This window comes from Larus michahellis, chromosome 11 (assembly GCF_964199755.1).
Source record: "Larus michahellis chromosome 11, bLarMic1.1, whole genome shotgun sequence".
In the NCBI taxonomy this organism is placed as follows: domain Eukaryota; kingdom Metazoa; phylum Chordata; class Aves; order Charadriiformes; family Laridae; genus Larus; species Larus michahellis.
In genome coordinates, this window is record NC_133906.1 from 17424408 (window position 1) to 17438313 (window position 13906).

General features: G+C 38.0%; 1 protein-coding gene across 2 annotated transcripts in view; it reads left to right on the plus strand.

The window, feature by feature from the left end:
* Positions 1–9131, plus strand: part of CNOT6 (CCR4-NOT transcription complex subunit 6) — a 31464-nt gene extending 22333 nt beyond the window's left edge. For both annotated transcript variants that reach the window (XM_074603971.1, XM_074603972.1), the window contains exons 7-12: positions 760–917; positions 1427–1581; positions 2569–2723; positions 3707–3937; positions 5255–5457; positions 6162–9131. In XM_074603971.1, coding sequence (XP_074460072.1) covers positions 760–917; positions 1427–1581; positions 2569–2723; positions 3707–3937; positions 5255–5457; positions 6162–6374 — 1115 coding nt within the window. In that variant the 3' untranslated portion in view covers positions 6375–9131. The remainder of the gene's footprint in view (positions 1–759; positions 918–1426; positions 1582–2568; positions 2724–3706; positions 3938–5254; positions 5458–6161) is intronic.
* The last annotated feature ends 4775 nt before the right edge of the window (positions 9132–13906 follow it).

The following is a 13906-nucleotide window of genomic DNA, read 5'->3' on the forward strand; positions in this document are numbered from 1 at the left end:
TTTTTTCCTGAGTTGCACTCCACATTTGAGAGGAGCTCCCAATGAGCCTCCAAGTATTTCATTATTGTACTGTAAATTCCTTAGCGTTTCTTAAACAAAAAAACCACAACAAAACAAACCCCCAATCCATGCTGCCATTACCTGTCACATTGCCCCAAACTGTCTCATTATCACTCCTGTTCCAAAGGTATACAGAGAGTAGAAGTTTCTTGTCTTTACACATGAATTGTAAGCTTTTTAGAGGTGAAAACATTTGGGGTTTTTACTTTGCCTGTACTTTTTCATTGTGGGAAGGGATCCTTACCCTGCCTATGGATCTGTTGCTGTTTGTGGTGGTAATAATTGAGGTAGATTTTAAATAATCTATTTGAAGAGTTTGCAAACCTCTGTATAGCTAGCAAATGTTAAGTGTTCAAATACACTGACCGTGTTTTAGGCTTTTCACAGTTGAGCACCAGTTAGTATAAAGTACCTTTGTCTGCTATTTACTGCATTAACTATATAAATCGGGGGGTTGGGGTTTTTTTTCTGGTTAAATGCTAGAAGACAGCTGCCGTAAGTCGTGTAATTTATCTTCTTAGAAGGACTAACAATTATTTTTTTTAGTATAGATGTATGTGCTGTGTTTTGGTTGAAACAAAGGAAGTGTGAATTGATAAATTTGCAGAAGACAGAAATGAAGAACATAATTGTGTGTATATATATATATATATTTCCTGTTAAATATATCAGTGTGTAAGTAAAATTATTGTTCTGCAGCCTTGTTCTCTGTCATGTGTTACAACGTACTCTGTGACAAATACGCTACCCGGCAGCTGTATGGCTACTGTCCATCTTGGGCATTGAACTGGGAATACAGAAAAAAAGCCATTATGCAGGAAATCCTGAGCTGCAACGCTGACATCATAAGTCTTCAGGTAAAATACATACTATTCTTTCTTTTCCTTTTCTATTCCCTTGTGCCAGTTTCTCCAGATTAAATGTATTTACAGTAAACGGTCTGTTTTCAAAACCTTCTGAAAACAAAAGAAAAAAGAAGTGGTGTTTAGAACGTTATTTGCTGCTTGACATCAAAAGAATGCTTTTCAGCCCACACAGTTGGAATGCGAACCAGCAGCTGCTGATCAAAGAAATGTGTGTGGGGGTGTTTTTGTGCCTGCGTGTGCATGTGGGGCTATAATTGACACATTTTCAAATAAAGGGCTTGAGATAATCATAACTCTGGGGATTACAGAAATTCCTTTATATTTTCTTAAAATAGGGATATTGCTCTCAAATTTGCATTCTCTGAGGTACTTAATTCTTACAATTTTTTCCCTTAAATCTAATTTGGAAGTGATTTACACTTCTGAAGAATCTAAATAATATCAATCTTCTATATTTTGCTAATAGTACATTCACGCTGTGCTGTCTCGTAACTTTATAGGAGGTTGAAACGGAACAGTACTACAGTTTTTTCCTGGTAGAACTGAAAGAACGTGGCTACAATGGATTCTTCAGTCCAAAATCTAGAGCTAGGACAATGTCAGAACAGGAAAGAAAACATGTTGATGGTTGTGCAATATTTTTCAAAACAGAAAAGTAAGTGATGTGTTTTGCAAAGCCTTTTATCATCTCTTGCTCTCTTTCACATCGTTTCTCAGGCCAGTCTATACCTCAAACAGTTCGGCATCAGTTGCTCTTTTTGTAGCCGTTCAGTGTTTCTTTTGCAGCATTCTTACCATTAGAAAAAATGGTCTGTACAACAGAAGTCATTCTGTGTGTAACTAGCAATAGCAAATTTTACCCTAAAGTTTTGTTTAAGTTGAAATTTCGTGCTGTTGGAGCAATGCAGATTAGGAGATCACTAAATTACACTTCAGTTGTTGAGTGTGCGTGTTCCAACCGTTAGGTGTTAATAATGAAAAATGAAGCAATTGTCTTGTTTTCTTGCCTTTTTTTTTTTTTTTTTTGAGTAAAGGAATTGATAATCCTCAAAATTGCTGTAATAAGACCTCAGATGACATTGACTTTTTGGTACATTAGCCTTCTGATAAAGCAAAAGACAAGGCACTTATTATCACTGCTTGCCTGTGGAAAAATAACAAAACCAAACATTATTTAAGAGTTGCAGCACTTACTGATTGTGTCACACTGTGCTGTATGGACATAAGGGTGATAATTTCCCTTCCTCCTCTTCCTTCCATTCCTTTGTGTCCATAAGTAAATGTAGGTGCCAGATTTGATACCTTTTGGTTTAGAAAAATTATTTAGTCCCTCTCTCTTAAACCTGCATCTTTGAACTAGAAACTGGTGCAGAATTAGAAAAAAGCACTCCTTTTCTATAGCTTCTGAATCTCTCTGGAAATAAAATCTTTTAATTGAAACTAAGGTAGTATAAAATATATAAAAATTGCTAGGAAAAATGTGTGCTTTGATTTCAGTTTAGGATTTTGTGAAATTATATGATTGGTTGAGTTTTTCACACCATTAATATGTTTGAGCTTTAATTAAAAGGAGAGTTATCCATAACATTTCTTTTTGTATCTGGCTGCTGAAAAAAAAATACATATGGTGTTTCTCTTTCAGATTTACTTTGGTTCAAAAACATACTGTTGAGTTTAATCAACTAGCTATGGCAAACTCAGAAGGTTCAGAAGCGATGCTGAACAGAGTTATGACAAAAGACAACATTGGAGTTGCTGTATTGTTAGAACTGCGAAAGGAATTGATAGAAATGTCATGTAAGTCCTATTTAGTTGAATTTTTTAATAGAGTGTATTTTGGAAATGAAAAAAAAAAAAGACTTGTTATAGTAAGTCAGAGAAACTAGGTTCTGCAGATGAATAGAACTTTGCACATTGTGTGCTCAGACAAATTTATTTTCAAAGAGGATTTGGGGAAAAGTCACACTGCTTAAATGGTGAGGATTTTTTTTTCCCACTTATACCTTTTTGCTTAAAAAATACAAAGACTTCAGTTTGAGTGACTTTTTTGTTTTGTTTTTTTGCTTGAAGTTACATGCAGGTATCAAAGAATCAATTAGTGTTAGTTGTGTGTTTCTGGATCATGTATCTGCATGATTTTAGCTTGTTGTTTTCTTCACTGTCGTGCTTATACAACCTGTTTGTTCTGCCCTGTTCATTCTTAATTTAGCAAATGTAAATTGGCTTTATAGGTATTGCAGTGGGTACATACTCAACCTGTGTTATATTTATCCAAATGGTATTTTATTAATTCAGATTCTAACAAACAAGCCTTTTCGGAAGCACTTCTAGCAAGAGAGGTAATTTATTATGTGGATAACTTAAAATTCAGAGCTCATTGTCTGATAAGATATGAGCAGTGCCTGTTTACCATCACAATCTGAGGAAAACTGGTTTAATTTTTTAGAATGACACTATTTGCCTGTAATTAGGATTATCTGTTTTTTATGTTAATTCACAGTATTCTTAGATACATAAGCATTACCTATAACAAGATAGTCTGTCTGTTAATGGTCTTGAATGCAAAACACAATTATTCCTAGTGCTTTATATCAACTGCAACACTTAGGAGATGTAAGAGGAGTTGTATGACCCTCTTAAATTAAATGGTATTAACCTCCTTCAGATTATACTGGTATTTTATTTTATTTTTTCCTCCCACAAAACATCTTGTTTAAAATTCAGTAATAGTGTGTTCTGTTGTTGACCTTGTAAGGTAAATAATTGGTTTTGAATTTTAGCTGGAAAGCCACATCTTGGGATGGAAAAGCAGCTAGTTCTTGTAGCTAATGCACATATGCATTGGGACCCAGATTATTCCGATGTGAAGCTGGTTCAGACTATGATGTTCCTGTCCGAGGTAAAGAACATTATTGATAAAGCTTCTCGTAGTCTCAAACCTGGTGTTTCGGGAGAACTTGGAACCATTCCACTTGTACTGTGTGCAGATCTCAATTCTCTACCAGACTCTGGTAAGAGTTCTATTTTTATTTATTTATTTTTTTATTTTAGACTGTTTCAAGTGTGTAACAATTTAAATTTAAAGATCTGACTTTTCTAAAGGAGTTTTCACCTTAAAGAATATGTTGTTTGGTGTCATAAGCTCTAAAAGTACTAAGAAAATAAGGAAGAGAGAAAAGGTAGAACTGTTTGTCTTGAGTGACCTCATTGCCTGTTCATTAGTATAGCTATGTCTGGTCTTTCAGAGGCATTTTCATTGTTACCTTACAATGCAGGAATGGAAAGGAAGAAAATGTCTTCCAAAAATAGCTGGAAACCTGGTATGTTGCTGATAATTGGATTTTCTTAATTTTAAGTGTGAGAAGATAGGTTCTTCTCTTTAAAGTTGCCACCGTATAATAATTTCCTGGAGCTCAAATGTTTTAGATCTTCTAAAATTCAGTACATCTCCTGCTGGAAAGGGATTCCTCAGACCTCTTTACTAACATACAACTTTTTTTTTTGACTTGGTGGCAACTTTATAAAGTGCAAGAAAAGAACAGATACGGTGATTGCCTTCTGAGCCTTCCTGGGGTACCCACCTGAAGTGCTGAACTCAAGAGCCATCCTTCCTTCTTATTGCTAGTTGTTCAATATAATAATCTCCATTCCTGATACCCGTTCCTTCCGGTCTCTGCTAGGGTTGACAGGAGCCGTTGCTGCTTAGCAGTACTGGAAATCTCATTCTTTTTGATCCCAGAAAGACAAGTATTGCTAGTGGTATTGCAATAGCCAGTTCACGTGTCTGATTGTGTCTTCAGAACAACTAATCGCTTCTTCTACCTTCTGGAACCTTAACACAGCTATTCTGAAATGAAGAGGCACGATCATAGTTTTCCAACACACAAATCCTGTCATTTTGGCCTTGCAGCCTCTTTATCTGAAGTGGTGTTACGAAAGTTGGCTTTTTTTTTTTTTTTTCCCAACGTTTTAGCTGAAGAACATTGAAAGCCAAGACTTGAGCATAGAGAGGAGGAGAGGAGAGGAGGAAGCTGCCCACCTGGCAGCTATAGAATTTTACTTCCACTTTTTCCTTCTTCCCCCTCTTATTAATCTTCTCATTTTTTCTAATGAAAGCATGTCTCTCTCTCCTAGGTGACTTTGCTCTTGACACAAATATACATTGTCTTGCAATATTTTAAAATAACTACTGCTGACTGTATAGTATGTGTGTGTTAAGGTTTTGCTTATATAAAGCATAAAGTTGCATGTATGACTCAAAGTACCTGCACGTTCTTATTTGCTGAAGGCTTGTTAATACCTTCTTGTGTGGATGTGTCTCCTAATAGGTGTTGTTGAGTACTTGAGCACTGGTGGAGTGGAAACAAACCACAAAGATTTTAAGGAACTGAGATACAATGAAAGTCTTACTAACTTCAGCTGTAATGGGAAAAATGGAACAACAAATGGAAGAATTACACATGGTTTCAAGTTGAAGAGTGCCTATGAGAATGGTCTAATGCCTTATACAAATTATACATTTGACTTCAAGGTAAGGACTTGGCTGGTAGTTTGGAAAAGTTTCCCATTTTGAAGTTTAACTAATGGGATTTGCTGTACAAAATTGTTTAACAAAGAAGTTAACCTGTTTGGGTAGCTAACAGTGAATTCGCCAAGTTTATATTTAAAACATAGTAAACTAGTGTGCATGACACTTCAGTCTCCTAGAAACCAAATTTTCCTTTTCCTTGTTAGTAATATGTAGTAGATTAGTAATATGTAATAGATTTGTGAGAGTTGGGATGCTGTTAACCCTCCCTGTAAATAGGAAGATTCTGTATTTTAATACTCCAAGCTAAATGAAACAGTACAGCAGGGGCACTTAAGCTGTCAGCTGCAAGGAGATAATCCATGTTGCTACTGGAAAACTCTCAGTGCTCTGTTGCCCAGGGAAGCAAAGATGGTTGTCTTCCTCTTCAAAATCAGAGGAAAGTGATTTAAAGCTTTGTAGGAGGTTGGAAATTACAACCCACAAAAGCAGAGCAGAAGTGATAGTTTTTCTTTTGTTTTCCTAATCTGTATTGAGCTCCCCATGGGGTATGGGAAGCAGAAGTCTCCCGAGTCGGTGATGTTGTGTGGAGAAGGAACGGTAGCCTTTCCCTTACTTGTAATACTGAGCTCAGCTTTTGTTTGGAACAATAACTTGAGTCAAGAACGTAAACTAATAATCGATTTTTCTTTCTCTTCTTATTTTAGGGTATTATTGACTACATCTTCTATTCTAAACCTCAGCTAAACATACTTGGCATTCTTGGACCTTTGGATCATCATTGGTTAATAGAGAACAATATAAGTGGTTGTCCACATCCACTTATCCCTTCTGACCACTTCTCACTTTTTGCACAACTGGAGCTTTTGCTGCCTTTCCTGCCTCCTGTAAATGGAATCCATCTCCCTGGCAGGAGGTAGTCAGTACATTTTAGAGGGCAACCTCAATTTAACTTGTACAATTGTAAAATCTGAATATAGAGGAGTGAGGTATGGCCAACAGGGATTTTTTTCTTAATAATCTTAATCTTAAATCTAATTATTTGCTAAAGACATAGTAAAAGCCAGGTGCTATCAACAGACACAATTCTGAGCCCAATGTACTTTGTATACTGTTCGACAGCGATCGGTGCATTTGCGCCTTTCTTTAATACGTTACAATTAACCTTCCTGTTTCTTTTATCCAACGTGACATTTTCATGCCTTGAAATAGGGAATTGTTATACAGTATATTCTCTTTGCACAGTTATCTGTAGCACTACTTTTTTGAGGCCAGTAGGAACATCCACAGAACATTCTTCCGTACTTCACTCCTTCCTTTTTCAGACTTGTTTGTAAAGTATAGAATTTGAATTTAGCCTTTATTGATTGTATATGAACAACAGAAAACCTGATTTATGAGATTTTGTACTTTAAAAAAAGAAAAATCAGATTTGGAAAATGATTGTATTGTAAACTAAGGCTAAATTTTTATCTGTTTTCATGTGTTATAAAGGCCAGCTTGTAAAAGAGGTTGTCACAGGTTTTCTCTGCTAATGATTTGCACTGTTAGGGTTTCGTTAGCCCTTTTGTACTACTTTTTATGTTCAATTGAGAACGTTGCTTTTTAAATCCAAACCTATAAGATCTTAATATCTGACAGAGATAACTAAATACGTTCTGTCTATTTCTGATTTAAAAAAAAAAAAGCATAGAGTTCTCACAGAACAGATAAGCTAAGCAGTGAATATAAGTAGACCTGTATGGATTGAAAGTTATTGCTGATGTGTATACAGTCAGATATTTTTCTCATCTCTAACTTTTGAAGTAAAATTTAGGGTTACTTGTGTACAGCTTCTTCATTTCTGTTTTAAATACTCGTCCTATCTCCACTGTGCCTGCTTAAATTTGTTCTCAACTAGCACTGCCTGTGCATGCAGAGAGATCCTGTGCATCCTCTTTTATTTTTTTAAATAATGTTAACACTTGTGAAAATTTTATGAAGATACTTTTGTATAAGCTGTGGCATCTTTTTTTCCTTTGTGAAGCATTGAATATCACACTTTTTGAACATGTTCAGGTTATGGGTACACAGTTTCTAGCTTCTAATACCCATGCACTGCTTCTTTCAGTGTCATTGCACAGTGCCGTCTTTCCCACTAAGAATTACTATCATGTGAACTCTCTTTCGTTTAAGTGTGTTCCTCAGTTTCAGAAAGTATAATTCCTTGAAGAAAAAAACCCCGACCCTACGTTTTCTATTGATGAAGCAGTGTAAAATAAATGCATTTTCAATACAGGTCCCAAAGACAATTCTTCAGATCATTTTTTTTTTTTTTAAAGTGACCAAGTCTTATTTTAAAGTGTCAAGCAAGGCTAAAGTCGTAGTGTACCCTCAGTGCCATTTGTGTCATGGAGCCAAGTATGTAACAGCTTACAAATTTAACTTGTCTATTTGTATCCTAAAAGGGAGACTTTGTCATCTCCTTAAACTAATACAACTTGAATAATCAATGTAAAAAGAAAAACAAAAAATGGAGCTAGAGAGCTTGGTCTTAAACAGCTTTTGTTTCAGCTGCGGGCAGGGAAGCAAAAGGACACTGAGCATTAAGAGAAAACTTTCTAAATATTGTGAAATTTTATATATAAGAGAGTGGATTGGTAATAATGATTCAAAATTTTATTGAAAAGTAGTCAGCACTTGAGTGTGCTCAAACCGTTCTGTTTGTAAGCTGAAAGTCAAAACTGCAAACAGTTTGGTTATGTAAAATGTACATTTTAAAATTTCAATAGGAGGAATTTTGATCTTGAATCCTTGTCTGGGACCTGATCTCTTGGGGTTATTTTGTTTCGGTTTTAGTTGTGAAAACACCAAACATGTCCAGTTTATAATCAGTACATTGAAATGCTGGTAGTATTGCTGTAGTAGACTTAATGCGTAGTGTTATTTTTTTTCTGTTTGTTTTTTTGGGTTTTTTTGTAAAGTGTGAATAAAAGGTGTTTTACTCATGTTTCCTTAATGATGTCTTGGTAATGTACATCATGACAATTTCCAGTGGTGATGAGCCAATTTAGCTTGTCGAACTGAGCAAACTGTTTTTCTTTTCTGATTATCTGGATTGTGTAATGAGTCCAGAAAGCTTTACAGAAGGGGAAGGGAAGCACTTACTCATTTTGTATTTCTTAGAGGGGGATAATTTACTTTAATAGATGCTGGAGCTTGAGTGCACTTGTTAGATTCTAAAGGTTTGAGCTTTATCCAATACGTGTTCTCCTGTATTGCTTAGTCTTACAAAAATATTTGAATTTATGACAGCATGTTAAAATATGGCCCCTTGTGCTTTTGGAGACACAACTGTTCCTGCTTAGTCACCTTACGGTCTAAGGGTCCATTCAAATAACCGTTTCCTCCAGCTTTTATAGTAGTCCATCAGGTCCCAGTTGAAAACCCACTGAATACATTGAAGACACTCCTTTGACTTCACTGGGTTTTAACTGGGCTGCAGCTGTGACTCGGGGGCTAAAGGAAGGAGAAATATTTTGAATATAGGGAAAGATCAGATGGCACCGAAACAGAGCTGAGAGAAACTTTGTCACACAATCTTTCAAAGCAAATATATTCCTGTGTCAAACAAATCTAACTCAAAAGTCTCAATTTCCAGCTATAACATAGAATAAGGCAATAAACTGTGTCTTCACAAAATCAAAATGTTTGCTTCATAGTTTTTAACACAAAATGGTTATTTGCAATATTTTTATTCGAGGTGGTTTTGGGTGTTGCCATAACGTACCTTCAGTGTTCTTGTTGTAAAAGCACATATAGCAAAAGTCACAGAACATCCTTGGGGTTGAAAGGATTTATTTAGGTTAGACCAGGCTTTTTTTCCACTTAAAGTACAGTCAGCCATATCTTGTCTAGTTTTATTTACATTCACCAAGAATTCTGGGTGTCAGAGTGTAAACTGAAATACACCTTTAACTGAAAGAATCGATTAGAGTACAAGACTAATACCACAAGTTACTGCTTTTAACATAACACAAGTAGGGGGGGAAGCATATAAATCGGTGCGTGGTGTAATTATTTTGTCCTTTTAGCAGCTTTAAAAAAAAAAAAAGGTCAATTTGGCTAGCGTTTGACAAAACTCACTTTAAGCACATTGTGTGTATGCGTCTTTGATGTAACTTCAGCAGATCTCTCAAGTTGTTCTTTTAGAGCAGAGTTAGAAAATAGTTTAAGGTTTGCTTTTCCAACCTCACAAAACCTGTGTGAAAGACAAAACAATTACACCGCCATTGGGGAAAAAAACCCAACTAATTACACTGTAAAACTTTAAAAAATTCAGTTAACCGCTTAAGTAGCAAGCCTTTTTCATCCAGCCGGACACAGTATTTTTTAGTATGTTAACTGCTATTCTTTTCTTTTGGTTGCATAAATTTGTAATACTTAAGTGTCTTGGTATGTTTAAGTAGTGTCTAAAATAGAATATCTTAGTCTTTATTCACAGTACTTCTGTATAATGTGTAATGCACTGGACTAACTCTTGTTTACCATTCATGTAACAAAAACCAGCACATTATCTGCACTAAGCTCAAAGAATGTTGCATTTGTCTATAGGCAGCTCTTCAATAAGATAAATGGGAAACTGAATATGGTCTGATGGTAAACAAGGGCTTTTACTGTTCTCTTCAGTGGAACTTTCTTCTTGGTCAAATTTTAACTAGTTAGTATTATATTTATATACAGGGTCTTCTTTTTCTTTACCAATGTATTTTCCTACTCATAGCTGACCAATAAATCCAATATCTGTTTCAAACCTTCTTGAAGTCTAATTCATATTTTAACTTAATTCCTAAAGGTTTTTCCTGGAGAGTGGCACGTGCAGCCGGAGTGAGCGAAGTGTGTTAGGGGTAAAATGGATGGATGTAAGAAACTGGAGAATCCCAGAAAGACTTCCCTGTGCTTATCGTAACTTTCTAGATCTGCAGATTCAAAAGCTACTTGAATCGCTTGGGTTTGGATTGCGAAGTGAAGACCTGGTTAGTAATGCCTCCAGAGTTTTGTGGAACACCTGCTTCCAAACCTACTCGCCTCTCAACCCGACGTCTTCATGTCTGGCCATCTTCTGACCTTCCCAAGGCAGGCAGTCAGATCAGTCGTGCAGGCTCCATGGGTTTTGTCTGTGTCCAGTAGACCTGGCTCGTTCCTTCCTCTTCCCTCCCCACCCCAGAAAGCCCAGAGTAGACTTGGAGTCTGGCAGCGGGAAAGGGATTCAAAGGTTCCATTAATTTACCATAGAAGGGGAGCAAAGTTAAGATTTCTTTTATCTTCTTTTTTTAGGAATGAGATTCTGCTAACTCTTGTCCTTAGTTTATTATAATATCATGTTCGTTCTGGGGGGGTTCTTCTACATCAGAGTGTGTAACAATGCAGACGCTTATATGATGTTCCCGTTGCTAGCAGCAGAAAACATAAAACATCTGAGCAGGCTTGCTGTGTAAAGCACTGAAGCACAAGACATCTCACTGGCACCCCCGTGTCTCTTCAGAGCTCGCCTTCAGTGTGTTTGCACCGCTTTGCTTTGAAATAAACGATGTAGTTCAGCGTTTCCGTGAATACCACACACCCCGGAGTGTTCAGCTTGTTTGTAGTTTTAAAATTTGCTGCCTTGAAGCAGCTGTAAGTCCCCAACAGAGTGATGAGTCCATTGCAGGCTTCAGCAATGATTTCTCTGTGGTTCCGTCTCAGGTGTGAGATGTTCATCTCTGCCATCACATCTGCGGTCTTGCCACTAGATGGTGCGTGGAACACAGGCTTCGTGTGCAGCGTTAGACTGAACGTATTTGAGAGTGTCCTCCAGAAAGTTGATCTTGCAGAATTATTCTTAAGAGTATTTGTAGGAATTCAGGCCCAGGAACGAACCTTTTCCAGTGGCAGCAGCTGGTTTGGTAATGTCCATGCCAATTAAATATTGGCTTTAGAAATCCAGCTATCGTGATGGGAATGAAATTATCTACTTGGTCCTCAATGGTAAAATCATTCTGGGGCCTTTGCTAGCTGCATTTAATCTACTTAATGTTATGTTTTAAGATGAGTACAGTTGCCACGTGGTTCCAAATTGGAAGGTTTGAGCTCCTAAGTAGTATCTGCTAACATGGTGTGCAAGTATTGAGATATCTGTCTGTAGAGAAACTGTGCCAAAATTCACGGAGAGCCTGGAGTCCTCTCCAGAGAGACTATATGGAAAACAGCGTCTCTCGCTCAAAGACAAAGATGTGAGTTGAGCTTGTGCCCCATGGTCCTAAGCCAGGTAGGATAAAATTTGTCTTTCGTTAACTTGCAGTAAAATAACTACAGCTATTTTAATATAATCAGATACAAAATCGCTCTGGCCAGTTACCGTTACAAGTTACTGTTCCTTCATACCCCCGTGTCCAGTGGCTCTTGGGTGATAGTACGAAGTTGGTTTGTGCCTTAGGGGGTGGGAATGTCCCAAATCGGTGCAGGCGACTTTGGTATTTCTTTTGTATTGACATGGGTAGAGAAGAGGAGCCTTAAAACATCGGGAATTGAGTCTGAAGAGAGAGAGGGAAGGAGGAGAAACCAAGAAAAAAGGTAAGTGGAAAGGGCAAGATGATGCGAGGTTCATCAGGTGACCTTTGGGGAGAAGCTGTACTTCGTTAAAGGGGAGAATTCTGGTTACTTTCTTGCTTTTCATCTTCCCCTTGTAACCCAGAGGCACTAATTGTTCGCTCTCTAAATGTTCACTCACTCTGTTTGCATGGAAAGCAGTAAAGCTAATTAAGCTACAGGGACCTTTGGTGCATTTGAATATTTTCTTATTCCAAAGTAAGCCTAGTATCCTCACAGATTATCAATTTTTAAAAGATAGGAAGGTGTGTTCTGGTTAAATCTTCCTGGCGTGTGAGTGGACAGTATTAATTTATTTTAAAAATGCTAAATGTTTATTGTAAAAAAAATATACATTAGAGAAAATAAAACCATATATACACTCCTGCTGGATTTTAATGACCACAAAGATTTAAGCTTCAGTTTATTGTTCATAGCACACTTTTTTTTTTTTTCTAGTCAGGTTAGTTTAGTTTTTCTATTTATTTTTTCCTAGTTTTTTCTATTTCAAGGCACAGACTGCTCCCTTTGGGTGCCAGTAGTGAATTAATGGCAGGTTTCCACTGCGGCTAACGGTATTGATAGCTCTTCAGAGGGCGGATTTATTGATTTTATTTTCCTTCTTCCTTTTCAAAAAACAGCATACCAGTTAAAATATTGTCTGCTTTTTGGCCTGAAGACCTGAACCATGCTATGTGCTGGTTTTGCTGACCCTGGCAGCAAGACGCCACCAAGACGGAGATTAGATGGGGGAAAGCCTAGAGATGCTGAAGGAGCTTTTAACCACCTCCTCCCCTCCCGTCGCTCCCAGTTACAGCCCTGGGGAGGAGAGCATTGGGAATGGCATGGAGGTTGCTCTCGTGAGGGTGAAGGGAAGCATCCTGCTCTCATCCCACGCTCTCCTCAGCGTGGGGTGAAGGGAAGCATCCTGCCTGACGCCGCGTCTGGCACTGTGGCGGTCCCCGGGACGGGGCTGTTTCTTCTAACACGTCAGTCACTTTTCTTGTTTAGCTATTCTCTGCGGTTTTCTGGGCTCTGTGGGGACACGAGCCAGGCTCCAGTGGGATGTGAGAGCGCTTCAGTCAGCGTTGTTGGTGGCGTTGGGGTGCTTCAAACCCAGCTCTTGTTAGACCTGGGGACTCACGCGCGTGGTGGGACACGTGTGCTGCCATCCGTGGAAGAGCTGCTGCTGAAACCTCAGAAATACGAATTACAGGTTACCATGCAAAGGAAGCAAACGGAGATATTAAATATCTGTCTTGGTTCACACCTCTGAAGATTGAGCTTCCTTTGTCTCGGTGTGGTCGTGAGTTTTCCAGTGAACAGTAGCAACTCTATTCAATAAGAAATCAGAAATCTAGGTGCGTTGCCTGGTGGGAGCGGAGTGAGACAAACGTGCTTATCCTTCAACGTGCGTTTTGAGTTTCAGTTTCTCAGTTCATGAGTGTGTTCTTTCCCTTTGCAGTGTTTTTTCAGTGCAGCTGAAGGTTTAGACTTCCTCAGCTGCTCCCTGAGAGGCCGTACCCCTGTATTAGCGTGGGCTACTCCTGCAAGCACTTGCGCACGTTAAACTAGCAGCATTTCTGGTCTGCGTTTAGGTAACAGACTACAGGAAGCACTGGGATCACTCTGGGTAACAATTTCTCCCTTAGGTGGAATCCTTCATCCAGGGAGCAGTGAGGGAGGAGGGAGATGAACAAAAGGTAGAAATTTGGGTCTTGGCCCAAGACGGCCAACAGGAAATTTTCTATTAATTCCACTGGGCTTTCACTGGGAAAAACTGATATTCCAGGAGTACGAAAGATGAAGTTACCACGTGTGCATGCAGAACAGAGTGGCTTCCCTG